Genomic DNA, 22,985 nt, shown 5'->3' with positions numbered 1-22,985 from the left:
CGAACCAAAATTGTCATATTTCCCATATGGATTGCATAAATCATGTAACAAAGGCATACGATATAGACGTCAAGAGCAAACTGCAACACACAAAATTACAGAATACATGTTTTTACATGTATGTTCAAAAAACTTTATGCGAAGTAAATAAATAAAACTGTGTATAAATCTATATTTTACAAGTTTTTGAAAGTTAAATGTTTTAATGAAAATTCTATAACTCTAAGTCTCTCTAACTCGAAGTATTTTTATGGATTATGGTGATTCGAGTTAGAGAAGTTCCACTGTATTTCTGTACTACAGTAGAATCCCGATTATTCGAACGCATTCAGCTCGGCTCTATTTGCCAATTTAAATATGTTTTAAAATTACAAGTTTATGCTAATGAAGAAATCATTGACGATTTCAACAGTAAAGTGTGATAAGATGATGAAAAGACTGAAGCTGGAGATGTACATATGTTTTTTTGTAGCTCTAGATTTTGCTTTTAAGTGGTTTGAAAGACAGGTCGAATCGGATCCCATACAGTTGGTACAATTGAAGTGCATCAGGGACTTGGCCGCAAGGAAAAGATGTGATTCATTACAACAACGTTCAATCACAAGTTATCTTCAAATAAAATTTTAACCCTGGAAAGTCATGCCTCGTCGTTTCGACGACGCGAGTGTTTATTTTGTACAAAAGCCGAATGAATCAGAGCTGTGAAAATTTTATTTATTTAATAAAATATTTAAGAAAAACTGTTTGATATTGTTTTATTTAGAAGATATATAAACCAGGTAATATGAATATATTGATTTTATTTATTTAGGTTTTGATAGGTAGGATAATATATTAAGGACTTTGAGTAATGCCGTCGTCGAATCGACGAGGGATGACCTCTACGTTATAAAAATAGCGATGACCTTCTAGAGTTAAATTACATACAGTATGTCAAGAATGAGTTTACACATTACCAATAAACACATTTTTTCACTTTCAGCAGCAAAATATATTGCTTTTTATTTCATTTTAACGGATTTTTTAATCAATGATGTTTACTTATAGTATTTAAAGGAAATTTATAAAAAAAACGGTGTAAAAGCAATGCGAAAGCAAACCAAGAACAACAAAAAACATGTATCATTCAATTTTGTCAGTGTCAAACAACTCTTTTCACAATTCGTTTTTATTTATTTCATAGAATATATTACACAATTGACAGTAATTTACCGTCACCTATTCTTCGTAAGAATAACAGTAGGGTTATTGTTTGAAGTGGTCCAACTATTACCCTATAATCACCAATGGGGTGAGAGCTATCAGAAATCTTTCTGTAACACTCAAACGAAAATAAATAAGAAAATACTGGAACCAAAGCGAATAAGAGGTCTTTAATTATAAATTACTGGACTTACACAGGACTTAATGACTCGAAAACTTGACCAAATTTCGAAAATTTCGGAGGACTCTTACGAAGGAGTTCAGCAAAAGGTGTATTATTCAAGTTTCTCATGAAACTGTGCCCCAGGCCATGCTACCATACGAATATGCATCAAGGTCTGCTATAAAAAAAACATTCGAAATGATGTTGTGTCTTTCTCATGAAAATTATGCCTGCAGCCATAATCTAGTTGGCCAATTGTTGTAATGGAACATCTTCTTGTTCTCCTATATGAAAAAGTGTGTTTATTGTAAAGTAATGTGTAAGCTCATAATTGGTATACTGTAGATATTATGTAATTCAATATCGTTATAAACGACGCATGTAAAACCCATTATATAATAAAAATTTTTTAAAATCAAAATATTGTTTAATTTGCTTTGAAATTGATTCTACGGATTTTCGATTATCGTGAATACTCCTGCTTTTATTGGATCCGAATAATCGGGATTCTACTGTATGTAGAGTTTTATTGATACAAATAAACTCTGCGAAAATATTTCTCTAGTATGACGTTTTCTAGCCGGTATGACGTCACCAAAAAGGGGATCGTCTCATATGCACTCAATGCAGTTGCTAGAAATCTATGAAATGCATATTGCAACGACATTTTCGAAACAATTTGTGATAAGATGCTATGCATTTAGAAAACAAAAGAAGAATTTAAGTTAAAGAAAACAATTTAAGAGAAAGTAATGAAAGTAAAGAGTAATAACTAGAGAAAATAGTCAGATTTATACTAATTTTCGTAAATCCATTAAATTAAAATCAAATAATTCATCACTACAAGAAGAATTATAGCTCAAGTGTGCGTTCCTGCGACAATCGATGTATGGGCCCTGTTTTTATCCGGCCAAAGACTACCAAATCGACCTGATATAATATATGTATGTAGGAAGTAGTTTACACAACTACGATGACAACTTTTAATTAAGATTTATTAATTTTTACTAAAAACTAAATAAACAAAAAATTTCAACCTCTAATTGAACATGTACATATATTTTCCAAATATTAGCTCATCACTTACTGAGACTATTGTAATTCTTCATTCTGCGCACTGCCGGTTAGTTTTCTCGCAAAAATTTAAGAGAAGAAGAGAAGAAGATATATTTGGCTCTCTTTAGAAACATTGTCGCCCACATACAAACGATTATGTATGTATGTGAACACGTCTGCAATCTGTTGTGAAATTCGAATTGTAATTGAAATGTTTTTTACATTGCTAGACGTGTTTAAATTGTTAATATGTATGTATGTATACGTACTGAAAAATTAACAAGATTGCTTAGTGGGATATGAACTATGCATGTAATCTCGTAATAAATCAGTACTTTTTGTTTAAAACCCTAATAGAGATTAGGCAAGAATGTTTTCATATACATTAAGCAACAACAAGGTCATAAGAAATGATTTGAAGGCTTAAATTTGAAATAAATGTATTGATAAATTGGGTACTAGAAAATTTACTCTCCATAGAGATTGATATGCATATATAAAATATTAATAGCAAACAATTATATTTTACTGAAAATGTAAAATATTTAGTACAATAGTATACAAGCTCTACAGTATTTTGTTCGAACGATTGCGCAATAGGACACACAAAATATTTTTGTAGATTTCAGAAATGTAAATGAACTCTCTCTTTTTGTAAACATTTCGTTCAAATTCTATTCATATGCATCTCTTGTATCTAATTTACATCCAATTTCATCAATATTTTTCGAAATTACTTCGTTATAAACTGATAACACTTTATGGTTTCTATTAATTACTACTCGAAGAGAGTACTATAAAAATAATTCCAAAAGCCTACAGTGTTTACCAAAAGTGTAACTTATAAATTTTCAAAAATTATTCAAATATTGTTCAGTCTATCCAATTACACTTTGTATGATTTAAAAGTTACGACGTAAATAGACACACTGTAGAAAATCACAAACAATCTTATCAATTTCATCATATCTAGCAGCAAGTCAGTTCGTACACAAATTATTATTGTTTTATGAATGGGAATTGCATATTGTTTGCAGAATCGCATCTACTGTGTACTAAGTGTTTAAATATTTTAGATAAAGAGCTCATACAAATTATTATGCGCAATTGAACTGATGCAATTATTAAGAACTCGTACAAAGTGTTTTCTGTAAAGCTTTGAAATGTAAATTAAATACTATATTATATTAACAAACATTTAAGAGTGCAATTTCACAATCACACCCTGAAAAGGAAGATAATCGCTCATCAATACATAACCTCATTTGATTGGCTCAGGCACTATCAGTTCGAATAACCTCTCGACCTTGACCCCAATTGTATTAATTTTATCCTAATTGGCATCGTTTCTAGGAAATTACATTGCTCAAAATTTATTACCATCTGTGAGGAATTGCACCAATTAGGTTATTACGTTAGGTTGTTGCTTCCAATGATCTCAATATAATCGGGGTATGCCAGTAGCTGTACACTCTTATAGAATATTGTACCTTCTCTATTTACCTCGTATTATTTTTCCCCAGCAGTAAATGAAGAAGTCGCACAATAGTGAGTCACTCTGTCTGAAGCCTCGTTTGGTGCCTTGGAGAGGTCCTTCCCGATCCTAACAGACCTTTTAGTGTACATAGCCGTATTAGTTTTCCATTGTGGATTTTCCAGGTCTAAAGCCCCACTGATAAGGTCTAATCAGTTCGTTGACGTTGGGCTTTAGTGTTTCACACAATACGCTCGACAGGTATTATTAAGGAGACTGATCCGAAGGTAATTGGCGCAGATTGTTCAGTCACTCTTTTTATGGCAGAGCACACTGAGGTTCCAATCGTCAGGCATGCTTTCGTTCGACCAAATTCTACAAAGAAGCCGATTTATGCACCTTATCAGTTCTTTGAGATGGTATTTGAATAGCTCGACCGGTAATCCATCGACCCCGCCGCTTTGTTGTGTAATTGCTATTCGTTTTTTTTCATGGTTGACCCATGGAATATCTGTTGGAACATCATTGATCGGGGAATCGGGTTCGTCCTCTCCTAATGTTGGACTTTCACTGCCAATCAGCAGGTGAGAGAAGTGTTCCCTACGTAAACCCAGTATGCCCTGGACATCAGTTACCAGATTACCTCAGTCCCTACATTAACTCAGAAATGTTGGCAGATTACTGTTTGAAACTCATAAGTATTTTATCTATATTAGGCAATAATTTCTTTAAATGTAGCTGATGTTTGTACCTTTTAAGAATATATTTGTTTTGATGCCACAAGAAAACCTGACGTGACAATTTTTTTCATTCATATTTTTTTGTTTAGTGGCCCTAGTACATTCAAATTTTTAGAAAATTGACCACATCGGACTATTAGGTCCTATAGCTCATATAGCTCATATAGAACAGTAATTGCACTTATATGGTAATGATGCGCAAAAAGACTTCTCATGGTCACGGTTGGGCCGACAAAACTTTCAATAAGGCTTTGTAAAAATATTAAAGAAAGCGAGAAAACAGCTGAGCATGATTTGTCGTTATAGTTTCCAACTCCCATATCCAACTTATAAGAATAATATCGTATAAAAAATCATGTAGAAAAAAAAGCAAATTATAAACGAATTTAATACAATTAATTTCTTCACAGCCATTCAACAGCCATTATAATTAGAAAAATATACATGCTTTAAAAATATACATGTTTTCAATTTTAGAAAGTACCGTTAAATTTTTAGGAAACCCCGGACAATATAGGAAATTTGGACAATTTAGAGACCATCTGTATACATTTTGACAAAAAACCGTGAGATGGATTTTTTGATTTTGCCAATGAATTATTTATATAGAATAATAATAATATATTTTTTTCAAGCCATATATAGTCATATAACGTGGAAAAATTTTTTTGGGACATCAAACTCTCCAAAAATGGTTGACTACACAGTTTTTGCTTTATATATTGTAATAAAAGATATCATTAGATGATGATAGTTTATCAGCAACTCAAAGTATTGATCGGTTAAAAATACTGAGTGTTGGCATTGCCTTGATGAAGGTTGATCTCTGATTATTGTAGAAAACTCTCACACATATTTGTAAATGTCTCAAGCTTTCTCTCTCTTGAAAGTGTTTTCAACATTTGATGTTCCGTATTCAAATATATATTCGACCAAGGTCTATCAACTCGATAGCATTCCTCCAATCGATTCAGAATATTATTTGTCAAATTATCTTAAAATAGTGTACAAAAACTGATATTTTCACATCTTTCTTTATAGGTATGGCTTTATTCGTCTAATTAAATTTATACAAATTTTATATATAATAATAATAAGTTTATATATATGTAGTACATAATAATATTAAGTATGTTTTTTTTATATGTAAAAATTTTCAACATCAGATCGCACTTATGTGTGTAAATGAGAAAATTATCAAACTAAAAAAACTAAAAGTAAGTAGAACGTCCCATTGACTAGAGTACAAGGCGGGATTACTGACGTTAAGCGCAGCGCAAAGATAAAGGGGTAAATTAAATATTATACAATTACAAAACATAAAAATGTTTAAATAATTTTAAAAACTATTAACGGTATGTGGGGGTCTTTTAAATTCTACTACAGCACCAACCTTAATTGAAGAATGCAAAATTCCACGTGAATGTACTTAATTAGCTTAACTTAAGAAAGTCAAGGCGCATAATGTGGAACGAACTGAAGTTTATGAATTTTGAAACAACAGTCAGTCAATGAAGTATGTGGCCAAAGGGTTTGAGTTATAGTAAAATTCAAGTGTAAGCATTGTAAATATTAAATATTACATTTTTGTCAACATTTGGCTAAGAAAAATTACTTGTTATTTTATACAATTTGTTAAAATTAAATTAATTTTTTTTTATTTTTTTTTTTAATTTTTTTGGTACAACTGTATGTAAGAAATATTTGAAAAAAAAACATTAAATATTAAACACTAATAAGGGAACAAAAAAAAAAAACTTGGAAAACTAAACTTAATTTGTTTATGCGTGTTTTTTTCTTATTTTTCTTTGAAGCTTTTCTGCTATTTTATGAATATCTACATATGCATATTTTAACTGTTAAAACTTACAAACTTTTTATAAATTTATTTTAGTTAAAATTCGTTATTCATTGTTTTTGATTTTTTATTTACATTTTGGCTGCTTAACAATGATATAACGGTAGATTTTTTGTTAAACTTACAAACTTTAATCTTAAATTTGAGCATTTCAACCAAACTTTTGTCGCTTAATTTTTTGCTTTGTTGTTGTTTTTTTTTAACTTTCAATTAATTTCTCATGTACATATGTACACGTAGATAAAGCCTTTTTTTACAATTTCTTTCTTCACATCTTTGTGTTTACTAGTATTCTCTTCAATAGAATCTCTCCATTTTGGGCTTATTAAGTGCACAAAAATAATACCCTGAATAGTTTTGTGATCCGGGTGAAGTGTAATCGTTGATGCCATAGCTGCTATAATCATAATTACTGCTTGGTATATGCATGTGCGGATGATTGTGGGCGTGGGTGTGGGCATGAGCATGAGCATGGGCGTGGTTGTGGGTGTGTGCGTGTGGGCCATGTGAAAGATTGTGAGCACCGTGGGTATATGGGGGATAGTAATGTTGAAATGCGGCGCCACTTCGCGCCTTTTGTCATGTCAACAAATTGCTACCACCATTACCGTTGTTACTGCCGTTATTTTGGTTAGTTCCATGTACACGCATATGGCGATTCAAATTGCCCGATTGTGAGAATCTGCAATGAATAATAATATGCAATATAAAACCAATTTTAATTATAATTGTCATACATTTATTTATTTTTTTAAATGTGTGGGGAAAATTACATTTCCATTATTTAATTTAGACGGTCGTTCGCTCTTTGATTAATATTGAGTTGTAGAAAGAAACAACACAATATTACCCTTAAATAATATTCCATAATAAAACATAATCTAATGGAGCCTCAGAATAACTAGAGGTGTTTGTTAAGATTATCCACGTTTGGCTGAGATTCTCCTAGAAGCCGTTCCAAAATAGTTCCAACTTTGTTCTAACGTCATATCTAATGGCGAATACCGCAGTCGATGGAACGATAATATTGACATAGTTCAGCTAATAAAAAGACAGCGAGTAGGCGAGCTAGGTCATGTTGTCCGAATGGATGAAAAGACTCCAGCTTTGAGAGGGTTCGATGCTGTACCAGCCGATGGAAGCATAGGCAGAGGAAAGCCTCCACTCCGTTGGAAAGATCAGGTGGAACCAACCTGGTTTCACTTCGGATTTCCAACTGGCGACGAATTGCGAGGGAAAGAGAAGATGGCGCGCTATTATCGATTCGGCTATAATCGAATAAACGATTCCTACGCCAATTAAATACATATCAAATAACGTCGAACAATCGCAAAGGAATTGAAAAGATACTTTGTTATACTCTTAGTGGGTGGGTCACCATCACTAGGCCCATTTTGCACCCTAGATGTACCCTAATAAGCATCAGCTAAACAACTCAGTCGATTTGGTGAAACTTCTGAATATTTTCCATCACAGCTGTCCAATTTCTCTTAGGTTGGAGTATTGGGAGTCGTGCAAAATATCCCCTCTTAAACGACAGAAGGCTGAGTGCTCGTTTAGTTTGAATAATTCACTCGTTAGTTAAGTAATGTTTTCTTCAGGTCTTCTATTACGCCATAAAATGAAACAGTCTGACAATATAGATCGTCACAACAGTCGAACCAATATAAATTCTCCACTCTACTCAGAGAAACCTTCCTCTATTGTTATTATTCAACATTGAAAGGGTTCTAGAAGAGAAAGTCGCCTCTAAATAGCTGTTAGATTCTTTTCATAAATTCTGTTTTTGACAGATCTCTACTATTTTTCTACTTTATTAAGAAAATTCACGTTCTGTAAAGAATGGTCAACATAATTGGCCTACTGAGCGTACTATTCGCAAGACCATTACCCATCTTGAGATCCAGCATTCATTATTGGATAATAATCGACCGAATAAACCACGTCCGACACGCAGTGTAGAAAATATAACAGCCGTAGCACAAAGACCGTAGAGAGTCGACTCGGCGCCGTTCGCAGCACCTCGGACTGACTTATCGAACATCTTGGCGCATTTTATTTCGAGATCTTAAATTAAAAGTCCCTCGACCTTCCCAGGGGACATCACTTTGCTTTATGGGCTCTTGAAATGTTCCAAGAAGATTCGACGTTTTCGAGCCAAAATCTGTTCAGTGTTGAGGCCTATTTCTGGCTCAATGGGTATGTAAACAAACAAAATTTTCGCATTTGAGACGAAGAGCAAGCTGAAGAGAAACAAGAGCTCCCATTTCATCCAGAAAAAGCTAACGGTTTGGTGTGGTTTGTGGACCGATGGTACATATTTCTTCAAAAATGATGTCGTTGAGAACGTAACCGTCAATGACGACCGTTACCGCGCCATGATAATCGACTATTTGATGCCTGAAATTGAAGCTCGTGATCTCGGCGACATTTGGTTTCAATAAGACGGTGCCACTTCCCACACATCGCATCAATCAATGGATTTATTGAGAGAACACTTCGGTGAGCAGATGACTTCACGGCCACTAAGATTGTGTGATATCACATCGTTAGAATTTTTCCTGTGCTTTTACGTAGATTTTAAAATGTATGCGGACAAACCCGCTTTGATTTAGGTCTTGGGGCAAAACATCACGCATGTCATTCGCCAGTTACCAGTCGAAATGCTCGAACGAGCATTCGAAAATTGGACTCAACGGATGGACAATCTGAGGCGTAGCCGCGGCCAATATTTTAAAGAGGTTATCTTTAAAAAATAAATGTCAAAGAATGTTCTTTCGAATGATAATGAATATTTCTCATTAAATTTCAATTTTCTGTGTTTTCTTTTCTTTAGAAAAAGAACCTAGAAATGGATGACCCTTTCATATCCTTTCCTGTATTTTCATTTCCTTACGTTTAATAATAAACTATATCAATATTGCTTTTCTCGAAAAGTTTTTTTATGATTTGCTACCAAATTATAGTTAACTCCCACACCCCAGTCGTTTACTCAACATTTATATCGTACATACATAGCTAATCTACTAGTACATACCTGAGCAAACACAATTTACATTGATATGGCTTCTCGCCGCTATGTATACGCAAATGTTTTGTTAGTGTGGAACTGTCCGAAAAGGATTTCTTACACGACGAACAACGATATGGTCTTTCGCCCGAATGGGTGCGCATGTGCGTGGTGACGCTGGAACTTTGTGAGAAACGTCTATCACAAATTGGACAGCGGAATGGCTTTTGTCCGGTATGTGTGCGTACATGTGCCGTCAGATTGGCGGCCTGCGAAAAGCTCTTATTGCAATCCGGGCATCTGAAGAACAACAAAATCAACATTAAATTTCGGTTATTCCAAAAATAATCACTTCCACCTCACCTGTAAGGACGCTCACCCGAGTGAGTTCGCAGATGTGTTTTGAGCGTGCTTGGGCGTGCGTAAGTTTTGCCACAAAGCCTACACAGATTGGGCTTTGAGTCGGAGCCCTCCTCGTTGCTATCCTCATCGTCATCGTAAGGACTCTTCGTTGGTGATGCAAAGGCAGGCGCAAGCTCTGTGCCAGCGGCGAATAGATGACGCGATGTATCGCTTGTCGGCGACGGTGAGTCCTCCTCGACAATGACCGCATCGGTGAGTGTAGGCATAACACCAACGCCTGGACTCTGACTGGACTGCTGCAGCGTTGGCGTTCGAAAATCGGCGGTGAAGGAATATGTGGCCGCAGGTGGATAATGTGTTGGACTGAGTAATGGCGGGTAGAGTACATTAACGGCGGAATTGGTGTTTGGTGGCGTCCACTGCATCTAATTAGAGAAATTGTTCTGAATTAATTATGGGTCAGTTTATTAGAGATCAATTCATCACCCACCTGTGAACATTGCATGGGCACCGTACCCTCTGCGCCGTAACCATGCATAGTCATATTCATGCTGACATTGACGCTCATGCTTGGGTACATTGGTGGCGGCGGTGGCGCCGTAACATTTGTGTTAATGTGTTGACTGCACGCATTGCCGACGGACGCGGAACCAGATAGCATACCACTACTGCCAGGATCATAGTAGCAGGACGCTGGCGTCCCACTTGAACTGAGTGAATTGCCATGTTGTGTGTTTTGCGCCTGACTCTGAGAATGGTGTGAGACTTGACCGCCCGGTGAGACGAGCATCTGATGTGGATGCACGGTGTATGAGAGCGATGCTTGATGCGGATTTGTGGAGAAATTATATGAGGCACCGCACGGTGAGAAGGGGAAGAGGCTAGGCAAGGGATCGATGTCTAATGGCGGTAAACCTGGGAACGATGAAGCCATCTCATCGGTGCTCCAATAACTGACCGCGTTATTGCTATTGCTATTGTTGTGATTGGCGGTAGTATTTGGTAGACTTACTTGCTGTTGTTGTTGTTGTAAGTTATTTTGTGTGGATCCAGCAATACCAACACCGGTTATAACACTCGACGTCGTATCGAAACAGGAACCGCAATCGAAGTCGTTGGCCGTCAGCGATGAGATGGGCAAAACGGTATTGCCTTGACAGGACAAACAGCCGACACAGGAAGATGCAGCACACTCTTGCTGTTGCAGCAATTAAAAGAGAAGGGAAGAATTTGTTATATATTTTTTTTTAATTTAAATTTTATTATTTTAATTTGTATTATATTTTTCTATTTTTTCTGCACTAGCATATATTGTTCTTCAAGTCCATAAAAGAATTACACTGAAGGCATTTAACAATTTCAAATAGCGTCGGCAGAATAGTTTCGATTTTTTATTTTTTTTTAATTCAAATAGTTTCGCTTTTTTTCACTTCCTGTGTAGACTATCTTTAAGAGTCTTTAAAAATATTTCACTTTCAGCAGAAACATAAGCAACCGAAAATATTATAAAATTAACTTGATATCTTTCCGTTTCTTGCGCGTTTAATTCACTTTTAACCGTTATCGTACCTGTGGACTATCCAACGCCAGACCGAATAATGGATTGTTGGGCACATATCCCGTTTCTGGTTCCACTGGACCGCCATTTGAGACATCGCACGATATGTACATAGCTCCACCCTCTTGATCTTCCAGGGAATCTGTAAATAATGTGTATAAAATACATACATAAAAATACATTCAAGCATCCTCTTTAACATATATATTATATCATTGGGGATGCTGTGGACATCATAAATCAACCACCTTGCAATACAGGTGTAAATGATTATTTACATATGTACATAGCTTATTTATACGGGTTGTATTTAAAAAGTAACGGTAATTTTCGATTTTTGAAAAAATTATTTATTAATTCGTCTACATTATTGTCTTTGAAATAGTTCCCATTCGATATTATGCACTTATGCCAACGTTCCTTTCAATCGTGGAACGATTTTTGAGATAGCCTTTGGCTCTTTCAGTAATTTCTCGTTTGATTGTAAAATGAGGTTGTTCTCTTTACTTTTAGAAATAGGAAAAAGTCACATGGAGTCATGTCTAGCGAATATGGAGGCTCAGGCTGGGTTACAGTATTTTTTTGGCTAAGAATTCCGGAACAAGCAACTCACAAGTGTGAGAAAATCGCCAAACTCATAAAAGCACGTTCAATCTTATCGAACAATGTTTGACAATTGGACTATCCTAAACCATGAAGTTTTAAATTTTACAATTCCCGTTATTTTTTGAACACACCACTGTACTTACATACATAATGCTATAGAGTTACATATACATATTTTTATAAATCTCATTCGAAAAATATTAATTTCCAAGATTATTACAATATTTTTCTTTTTTTTTCAAATTTAAAAAATGTTAATTCAATTTTTATTTTTCTGTGTTCGCATATATTAAAAATAATTAATTGTAAATATTATTTCGAAAAATTTATTTGTTTATTTATTTTTAATTATATAATAATCTTTTGTTATAATTTCAATTAAATTACATAAAATTCATTATTTTTTTATTCGATCTCTAAGCTTTCCAAATTTTAACACTGTGCGAACGCTTTATTATGCCACTGTTCGTTAGCTCCGCCTCAAAAACATACCCTTATCGCTTGCAAGCCACCAGCAGCGTCGCACTCATATACATATGTATACTTTTATATGTATGTATGCGTGTGGCTATTGCATGACAACTATTTTTTGTTGCTTTTCTCTCGCGAGTTTGCTAATCAAGCGCGGCGTTATGCACAGGCGCAAAAGCATTCACACACACTCGCACATGCAAGTAACCCCACATGCCAGTTTCAATCTCTATATACTGCTAACCCCGGTAGGAATTAGGTTCCGAAATTTTTATCTAGGTATGGATAACTTCGAAAATACTTGAAGAAAGTGTTCTATTAGGCAAATTGAGATAGTTAAAATTATGTTTAAACTTTAAAACTCTTACAATTCAGTTTTATATTTTTTGTAGTTTGCCAATTCGTATCTCGTACCTACTGGGCTTCAGTTTCTGTTCATGCCGCTTATTCGTACTAAATCAGTGCATTAGGGTAGTTCATATTCAGTTAGGTTTGAATGTGTTTTTAAATTTAAGACTTTCACAATAAAATTTGTTAAAAAGTATCTTTTTAATAGCGATTGTCCAGCGGGGGGACTGGTGGGATAAGAGGAAAACCAATTTGTTACATTAAATAAAACAGTTGGAAGAAATTTATCTTTTTTAATTTCTTTATTTATTGGGTCTGTTTTTTTTTTAAGTAAGAAAAATCTATCAAATTTTTATAATAATAGAATAGCTTTTTCTTATCTTGGTGGGTGGTAAAACGGTAGCAGTTTTAATATGTGGGATAAAAATGCAAAATATCATTATTTCTTATTATAATTAAAAATCAGAAAAACTTTCTTAATCTAATATGTTTATTTAATTAAACTTTGATTGAATTTGAAAAAAATGCTGATACTGATGATCCTTTTGCATATGAATTTTATTGTTGTATTACTATCTTACAACTAACACAGCTTTGAGCATTCTTTTAACAAAACTAGTCTATTCAATCAACTATAAATTTACTATAAATTTTATACGTGAAAGAAGCAAACAGCTATATATATTTTGCCAATTTATTTCATTTAAGTCAGTTGTGTATTCGATTCACCTCTCTCAAATGTTTGACGAATCAAATGCTGCTTTTAAATGAATTTATTAAGGTGTTAGGTGGGTCTCAGAGGTTCAAAACAACATATTTAAACCGTATTTTGTGAAATTTTTATATAAAAATTCTGAAAACTCCGTTGGTACCATCTCCCTTGACGACTCAATAAACACTGCTCTTGCATTGGACAGAATAACACATTCGTGGTTCCAAAATCGAAAAGCAAAATATTTCCTTAGTACATGCATAAATATCGTCATTAGATGAAGAAAATAAAAAAAAATATTATTTGACAGACTTTGTTAAAAAAAAAATTGTTTTGGAAAAATTTTCGCCATGCATTGGCTCGAAAAAATTAGTTGTAATAAAAATTATACTCGTATCAATTTGAAATTTTGGAAAATTTGAGAATATTTTAATAAGACAAAAAAAAAATTTCAAATTTTTAAATTTTAAAACCCACCTAATACTAAACTAAAATATTTCACAGCAGTGTTATGAATACTCATTTTAAACTGCACCAAAATATATGTTTTTCTTAATCAATTTTTAATTTTTATATTCTAACTTTCGACAATTCACAACCACCCTAATATTTACTTACACTCACACATACGGCCAAACATACAAAAAATCATGGTGGATTTCATGGCATTCGTTTTGATTATTAATCAATACAATGGCCGCTGGAATTTCTAGAAACCATAGGCATAGTAACGAATGGCTTGACAGCAAATAGTACTAGTAGAATACATACTTTTACACACGCATTAAGTGGAACACATCCTCTAATACAATCGATTAGTACTAGCTAAAAATGCTTACACTCACCCAGAATTATATTCAAGAGTTTGAAACTTTTATATAGCAATCCCATGACATGATTCCTCCTCTAGGTAATGTGTTTTGTTTGGTGGTTTTATTTCTAGTTTTTCTACGCTTCATTTTACGTCGATTTGTGCCGCCTGAAATTGTAATAATTAATTAATTCAATATTAATTTGTTTGAGTTTGAAGTGTATATTAGTGTAAATTTGCGAAGTTCCAAGTATCAATATCTTTAAAGTGTTAATATTTGAAACATTTTTGTTTTAGTTATACTAATGTTTTTCGTAATTCAACCGAAAAATATCAAAAATGTTTCATTCTGAATTTTAAAACTAAAAATTTGGGCCATGGGTTTTTAATAAGGTTTTTAATAACCAGTATATCCTTCATGGTTTTGTATTAGTTTTCAAACTGTACTCGCCATGGATTGTATACATTTTGGCAAACAGTATTAATTAACTATTTTATAATAATCATTTTATGTGGCAATTTCACTAAATTGGACTTATGTAGCTATCTCGGAAAAAGAACTGTGTAAAGCTGGAACTCTAATGAATTGATATTCACTTGTCAAATAAACATGTTCTAATCTAACGCAGCTTAAATACTTGTAAAGAAATAATTTTTATAGCTAATACCTCGTTTTGGTTTGAGTTAGGTGTCTTTCAGAAGCTAAAAACATCGGTATTTTTACAATTTTAAGTATATAGAATCATATATATCATTTAAACTTCATTTAAACAATTCAGAGTAGTAAAGATACATATTTAAACAGTATTTTGTGAAATTGTTGTTTAAACATTCTGAAAACTCAGCCGTTGAGACCATATCTTCCATGACGTCTCCCAAAAAAAGGTCTCATAATCTCAAAAAATATTTCGATAGTATATGGATAAATCTAGTTAAACTCACTTTTTTGATCAAGTTTTCGGTATATATTGGCTCGAAAAAAATTGTTATAATAAAAATATAAAAAAAATCTCTCGTTCATTAATTATATGATGTTACTTCAAAGATGTGTGCAGAATTTGCAGAAATCGCTTAATAACCTTTCGAGAAATCGTGTCTACCGTCTTAAAATATTCAGTTTTGAGAAAAATTCGTTTAAAGTTTTACATTCGTACTGACGTGGCCTGAGGGGCGGAACTTCCAAAGAGTATATTTCTTAGAATATTACTCGAATTAATTTGATATTTTTGGATAATATTTTAAACGTATTGCAGTATTCAATAAGACAATACATTTTTTTCCAATTTAGCAATTTTGAAACCCTTTGCCTTAAAGGAACAATTAGTACAAGAGTCACATAACGGTGGTTTGAAACACTTAAAACTAAACGGGTTAGATAGATATAGAGTTATATAAATCAAAATGATCAGAGATGACGAGATGAGTTGAAATCCGACAACTTGATACACAAGTTTCAAAGATTTTGCAAAATCGGAACATTATAACGTCTATAATATGCGCCTCATGAAAAGCTATAAACTATAACAATTAAGCCAAAAATAAAGCTATAAAAACTATGCAATTCTGTACAGAGAATCACTAGTCCCTAGCTTTCTATTTATTACTACCGCACTCAGTGTGAAAATGGAAACGTACGTTTATACAGTAGCGATGGTGCAGAAGAGTTGCATGTGAATAGGTATGAAAATGAACAATGAGTGTTGCACTACCCACTTTTGATTCAAAATCTATACCTCAGTTCAGTACCTCTGTTCCGATTTCAAATAAATATAGTACAAAATATTTCCTTGACATCCTGATCTTACAGTTTAAAAATAGGTAGAATTACACCGCACCTACTTCTCCTATAACATAATTATTAAATTCATCTGATTCTTTAATTTTACTATTTATAAATCAAGAACCAATGATGATATCAGAAGCGTTGATGGTGTTAGGAACCTTTTTTCAATAACGATAAATCTCAGAGTTGTTTTAACCCTAGAACCATAACTAATTTTACGTATATAGATTTTTTTTACAACAAAATGGAATGGAATTTACATTTAAGATTATGTACTCTACTTAAAGAGTTAATAGTTAAAACAATCAGCTTACGCTGCAAAATGGCTTCTAATTAATGTACATTATGGTTCTAGAGTTAATGAAATTATCAGGCGGCCTTTTCTAAGTTTAAAAACTTCTGCTTATAATGTGCATACATACCGGCTAATATGTAATATATTTTACCGAAATTAAGTGAAAGTGTAATCTTTGATATTCTATAGTTTGGGGACGAAAATTAAATGACGATCTAAAATGTTCGGTTGCACCCGCACTTAACTCTTCCTTACTTGTTTTTATGTAATTTTTTTCGTTCATCATTAAGCAATATCGAACGTTAACTCAAATTATTTTATAAGAAAATAAAAATTCTGTTAAATTTTAAAATGCTCTTTTAATAATTATAATGGTAGTTTTTTACCAACAAGTCCTTGCGAATTGATATTTTGACATTTGAGCGAGTTAAAATACAAATTTAAGATAATTAATTTCGATTCTGGCTAGTTGAAGTACCGCACAAGCATTTTAATATTTGTTTCGATATCTTTCATATATCCATATATCTGACAAGCTTGTTATCCTTTCCACATGGAAATCATGCAATTTACTACAACCTTCCTATTTATCCTAGAACAATAACATTGACAACACAAAATCTTGACAGTGATCGGCGTTCAATAAGAACACGAGAGACCCAACCTTATCACGGCGGTGGTGCAGAGTTGCATGCAATTGCTCCTTGATAGTCACACTTGAGCCCCCAACGTGTAACACCAGATCAAACATAGTTTAGAAGAAATATGAACATTATTATTTTTTTTTTTTTGAATTTAAGATAAAGAATTACTAAATTCTAGGCGGAGAACAAAGATACTTCCTAATAAATAAACTCTAACTCCTGATTAATTTGGAACTTCTTTATTAAATAAATAATGTAATTCTGAAATCGTTTTCGATTCGATGTCGAAATTATCAATGTCTAATTTCGGTTTTTAAGTCAACGCCGGTGATTCCAAATTTAATTAATGGAAAACATTTTAAAGTGATTGAAATTTTTTGAAAAATGAAATGTTTTTGATTTACGAGTTAACTTTCGAGCGGAGGAAATCGGACTAATCCTGAAAAATGTGTCTATCGACAACTAATTTGTATATAATCCTAAGATCTCTTTTTCAGTCATTAAAGTCGATATAACGTAAGTAGAAAACAAAAGTTCGGTTCGGAAATATCACAACTGTACAAAAATCACTTTATTTTCTTTTAAGAATATTTTATTAGTCTATTCATTTGGTACTGTATTGCAATTATTGGCTTTGATCCCACAAACGTATCGCCCTCGACATGTCAACAGGAATTGAATATTTCTATAGAATATTTGTTATGAAAAACCTGATCCTGATTATGCAAACTCTAAGAAGAGTGCGCCATGAACAATTTCAATAGTTAATATAACATATTTTAGAAATAACTATTATGGGGCATTCGACTTTAAGTACATCAAAGATATTCCTTAGAAACACGTTTGTTTAAGTTTTTAAAGTAATAACTAAAAAAATACTCCTTTCTTTGCAATTTACTGAATAAAAGCTCTTCATTATTACTTAGAACAGCTTTTCAGTTTTATTTGTGCTTTCAAATATTTTGCAAAAAAAAAATTAAAAATGAAATTTAAATTCATTTTAAAATTAAAATCATTTTTATTATTGTATTATTATTATTCCATTAATGAATGATTTTCACTATTTTTATTATTAAACATATCCTCACTTTCCCATACCTTTGAAGGAATTTCATAGTAATCATGATCGACGCGTATCCTTTAATTGTAATCCTTGTATCCTTTGGTATGATTATAAGCAAGGAGAATACGCTCTCATGTAGCTTTACTAATATTATTCACTAACAATTATTTTTTGTGCACAAAAGAGTATAAATAATTTGAAAATTTTCATAGATGTACGTATGCTTTTATCTGCATGTGGTTTTATATACACAATATTTTTCACAACTTTATGCGATATTTCGAAATTTTTCAATAATATAACAACCGTTCCAACCGGCACCGTCAACTCAAGACCCGCCGAGTTGATATTTAATTTAATTATCCTTTTTGTGGAAGGCGACTTGTAGCGTTGAACGGAGAACTGCAACTAAAACAACGAAATCGGGCGGTGCTGTGTCATCCAATGAAGAATATCATCGAAAAACTGTATAAAAGTGGCAGTACGAGAACCGCAAACAAAAAAACTACTACAAACACTAGCGAATGCATAAGAAAAAAAAAATAAGAAATGAAAAATAACAACCACTAAAAGCCAAAAGGCGACAAATTAAAAGCACGACAAAAGAAACAGCAAAAGCATATGCACAATAAGCAACTCAAGTGATGGGATAGAAAAGAAAAAACAAGACAAGCAGCAGTAAGGGAGAAGGAGAAGGACCACCCCTTCCATGCGCACCGCAGCCAGTTTTGTCTTCACACCGCAGTGTTGTTGATGATGTCTTGCCTTTGCTGAGCCTGCACTACCCCCAACACAGCCAATACGGCAGCTCGACGGTAGTACGTACTTTGCTTACTTGTCACCCAATATCAGCTCATTACTTACAACATAACCTGCCCACGACCGGTAACTACACACCAACACACACACACACACAACTGCTCAAGCAGCCACTCACTTGCAACACACACACATACATATATACGAGTAAAGCAAGGCGCTTAAGTGAATGAGTAGCTGTCTAAATTAGCATTGATCGTGTGCATTCGCTGTCATCGCACCAATACACATATGAATACAACAACAACCAGCAGCAACAACATTTACAACTACCACCAAATTCGTTATTGGTATTTGTTGTACATTTATAGATTTCCATTTCGAATGTCTCGTCCATTCACACCACACACTATTGACCACCCCCCTTCTCGCAAATGCATTTTAATTTCGATAATAAAATGAGAAACGAACAAAAAGGAAGTGATATCGACGCTATGCCTCTTATAATGCCCGCCTCCGCGCCAGTTGGTGTCATTGTGGTCATACGTTCACACCAGCAGCGCGTTACAATTATAAATACATATATGTGTACATGTGTTTGATCAAAGTAAGCAATTGTATGTGTATCTTGCACTTACAATTAAATTACTGTTGCAAACAAAACTCAATAATAACTCAATTCTAGCGAAAATGTAGCGTCGAGCAACCAATGAGCGCGTCGCTAAGATAGTTGATTTACAACTACATATGTACATACATAGGTGTATATTCATGAGCTTCTATATATGTGTAGATATAGTTAAACCCTTAAGTGTAAATGTTGGCTTTTCTGCACTTTTGCCCCTCTTCCTGTCTCTTGTTTAGCAATATGTATTCTTCGCCAATCACTTTATGGTTTTTATAGATTGTTGACCAATTTCTGTTATTATTTTATTACACATTGCAGAATAATGATTTGCTCTTGATTTACACTATTCTTTTAATTCAAATTCAAATTCAAATTCAAAATTATTATTAATTTAATTTTTATTAAAAAAAAATATTTGGAAACCGCCATTACATATATAGTTCATGGTGGACTAAACTTGCGAGTTAGGGTCACTACATACTCACTCTTTGACTGCGACATATAATATGAAGGGTTTTCTAAACCTCTGTGCGTTAGTTGAATATACTTTATTTAAATTCTATGGAGCATCTCCAGTCTCCAAAATTCTAAAAATGAATAAGAATTATTTTAAAGGTTCCTAGAGGTTTACAGAACTTTAGAAAGCCATTGAAAAATAATTGATCTAAATTGGTTGAACTAGATATTTTACTCAAAATTTTATTGTTATAGGGCATTCTAAAGGATGACTACTTCTCATTGACAATGTGACGGCACTCCATCTGGTATCGCAAAGGACCCAAACTGGTCTAGGTGTGGGTTTCTGGCCTACCAGACTATTCTAACCTAGCCTTCATTGTTAGATATACTATATAGTCGTCCGTAACGGAAATTCAAAAGGACTGCGCGGCGTCTCCTGATTGAAAAAATCTGCACGGACCCTGATTTATATCCAACAATATTTTTTAGAGAATATTATCTATCGCTCCCTGAAAGCTTCTCTATTGTCATTCTTATTCTCAAAGCATTGCTCCTGACCCGTTTTTTCTTCTTTCTTTGTTTTCTAGCTCATCCTTGACTTCGGCAACGTTTTTCCATCTGATTAATATATATATTCTATCACTACAACAACAAAACGCTTGCTTTGATAGCTTTTTCAGACCTTACAACGCAAGCTTCTCTACTGTCATTCTCATTTTCAGAGTCTTCTACTATGTCAAGTTATTGATCGTGACCCGATTATTTGTCTATCTAGTCTAGCTCATCTGAGACTTCTACATTTCAACCATTTCCCATCTGATCAAGGTCTCCCGCGTCTTTGGCTTCCTTGAGAATTCCAATCTAGCGCTGTTCTACTAATGTTGTCGTGAGATTTTCTCAAAGTGTGGCCGATCCACTTTCATTTACGACGTCGAATTTCGATATGGATCGGTAGCTGTTTGGTTACTTTTCAAAGGTTAGCATTACTAATAACGTTGCGCCAGCATATCCGCATAATCTTTCGAAGATATCTATTATGGAAGGATTGCAGCGTTTCTAAACCATTTGCTGCACTTCTCTCAGACATATAAGATAGTATCTATTATACAGTGATTTTCTTTTGTTAACCAGTGTTGCTTAGATGCAATAATTATCAACGCTTCAAAGAGCGAGCATACGCAAAGAAAATCGCAATAACGCGAGAGAATATTTCATTTGACACTCGATATTGCGATGCGGTTAAGTGAGGAAACAACATGCAAAACAACAAACGTATTAATATTATTTATAAATATATTTCGATTATTACTTCTTTATGTCATCAGAGTTTAGAATTATTGCTGAATTTTAAATGCAAAATTTCTTAAAATTCACAATAAACTGATATATCAGAATGTTCATTCATAAATTTGGCTCCTTACTTCACATTATAAGCCTTGACCAATTTACACACGTAACTTGCCTGTATGTATGTATATGTACGATAGTATAGCGGCATTCAATTTCAAAATTACTGTTTATTCTTACTTTTTGCTCACCTCGTGTATTGACTTTAGGGCACCAATATGCATGTTGCAACAATTTTTTATTACTTGCTTGCTTGTATATACACTTACATGCTGCAAGAAATTGGAATGTTGCAGAGGCGCCGCCGAGTAAAGAGTTGCACGTAGCAGCTACGTAAGAGCAGCAAAAAATGTGGTCACACGACGTATACATGTATCGGATTACCGATAGACAGACCGGCGTATATGTCAATACTCACAGATCTATCTACATGTGTTTGATATTGTATATATATAGAAAGACTAAAAACGTAAATTAAAAGGGTAAGTGTAAAATAAGAAAATACTTAACTTTGTACACTCTTTCGTTATTGGATCCAATCGAATAAATTTATAGTATGCTGAAACATAACTTAAATTTATTAGTATGTATCGAATATAATGCCAAAAACCCTTAGTTTTTGAACTTTTATATTCGATATAGCAATTTTCATTTGCCAAAAATAATTTTTTAATGGAGCATAGATCTAAAATCACCCCTGATGACGTAATCAATAAATTTTTAGTTGAACATAAATCCTCTTGAGCTTAATAACATATTTTTGAACACACTTTTTCACCACTCTCGTATATATTTCTTGAGCCATACGAATTTATCAACAATTCGAAGTCAACTTATAATTGCTTGGACTGCAAGATGTCCTTTCAAGAATAAAACAGTTGAACTTCCTCTTAATAACTCGAATTTTTCTATAACTTGAAGTCCTCCATAAATCGAACTTTTGAATTGGCAATAGAAGTCAAATTTCATATAAATTTCCTTCTGTAACTCGGAAGTCTCTGTAACTCGATATTTTTTGTAGCTTATAGTGATTCGAGTTAGGGAAGTTCAGCTGTAATTTCAAATGCAGGCTTTAATATTTAACCGAATCTCGGTACCCCAATATTCAAAGAACCCACGATTACTGGTTTTGCAATTTATAATTTTTTCCATAAAGTGGGAAGATATAATATATACAATTGGTACTTACATCTTGAACTTGGACCCTTATATATACATACATATATAGAAATATTCTCGGTGGTATGATTTTATAATATTTGTCAAATGAGTGGTTGAACCATACTACTTAGAAATCGGCCGTATAAAAATTTGGAGTACTTTATCATTAGGGGTTATAGGTTAGGTAGGTTTCAGAGGTTTTACAATTTTTTTAATATATACAATCACATACATATTTCCTTTCAGCATATCGATTTATTTAAATTTAAAAGTATTTTGTGAAATTTTTATTTAAAAATTCCGAAAACTCAGCCGTTGGTACCTTACTTTGGTCAAATTTTTGTCATATTTTGGTTCGAAAAAAAATAGTTGTAATAAAAAATAAAATAAAATTCTTTCTTCTTTCATTAACTAGATGATGTTATAGTATTTCAAAGATGTGTGTAGAATTTGAACAAAATCGCCTCATAACA

At 33.3% G+C, this 22,985-nt stretch overlaps 1 protein-coding gene across 1 annotated transcript; it reads right to left on the bottom strand.

Moving 5' to 3' along the window:
* Positions 1 to 5,684: 5,684 nt before the first annotated feature.
* LOC105209428 (protein glass) lies at positions 5,685 to 18,607 on the bottom strand. The gene is made up of 7 exons (XM_054236024.1): positions 18,194 to 18,607; positions 14,408 to 14,541; positions 11,437 to 11,567; positions 10,358 to 11,065; positions 9,868 to 10,292; positions 9,532 to 9,804; positions 5,685 to 7,176 (listed from the first exon to the last, which is right to left on the bottom strand). Exons 2-7 carry the CDS (start codon positions 14,451 to 14,453, stop codon positions 7,074 to 7,076), a joined length of 1,686 nt encoding a protein of 561 aa, XP_054091999.1. The 5' UTR covers positions 14,454 to 14,541; positions 18,194 to 18,607; the 3' UTR covers positions 5,685 to 7,073.
* Positions 18,608 to 22,985: the final 4,378 nt, after the last annotated feature.

Source organism: Zeugodacus cucurbitae, chromosome 2, assembly GCF_028554725.1.
Source record: "Zeugodacus cucurbitae isolate PBARC_wt_2022May chromosome 2, idZeuCucr1.2, whole genome shotgun sequence".
Classification (NCBI taxonomy): domain Eukaryota; kingdom Metazoa; phylum Arthropoda; class Insecta; order Diptera; family Tephritidae; genus Zeugodacus; species Zeugodacus cucurbitae.
Note: the sequence above shows the minus strand (reverse complement) of the source record. Positions and strands in the feature narration are given on the sequence as shown.

Coding starts and splice junctions, on each gene's coding strand:
- LOC105209428 (XM_054236024.1), bottom strand. CDS start 14,453: ATGGGATTGCTATATAAAAGTTTCAAACTCTTGAATATAATTCTGG. Junction 11,568..14,407: donor ACTCTTGAATATAATTCTGG/GTGAGTGTAAGC, acceptor CATTATTTACAG/ATTCCCTGGAAGATCAAGAG. Junction 10,293..10,357: donor TGCCCATGCAATGTTCACAG/GTGGGTGATGAA, acceptor TTCTCTAATTAG/ATGCAGTGGACGCCACCAAA.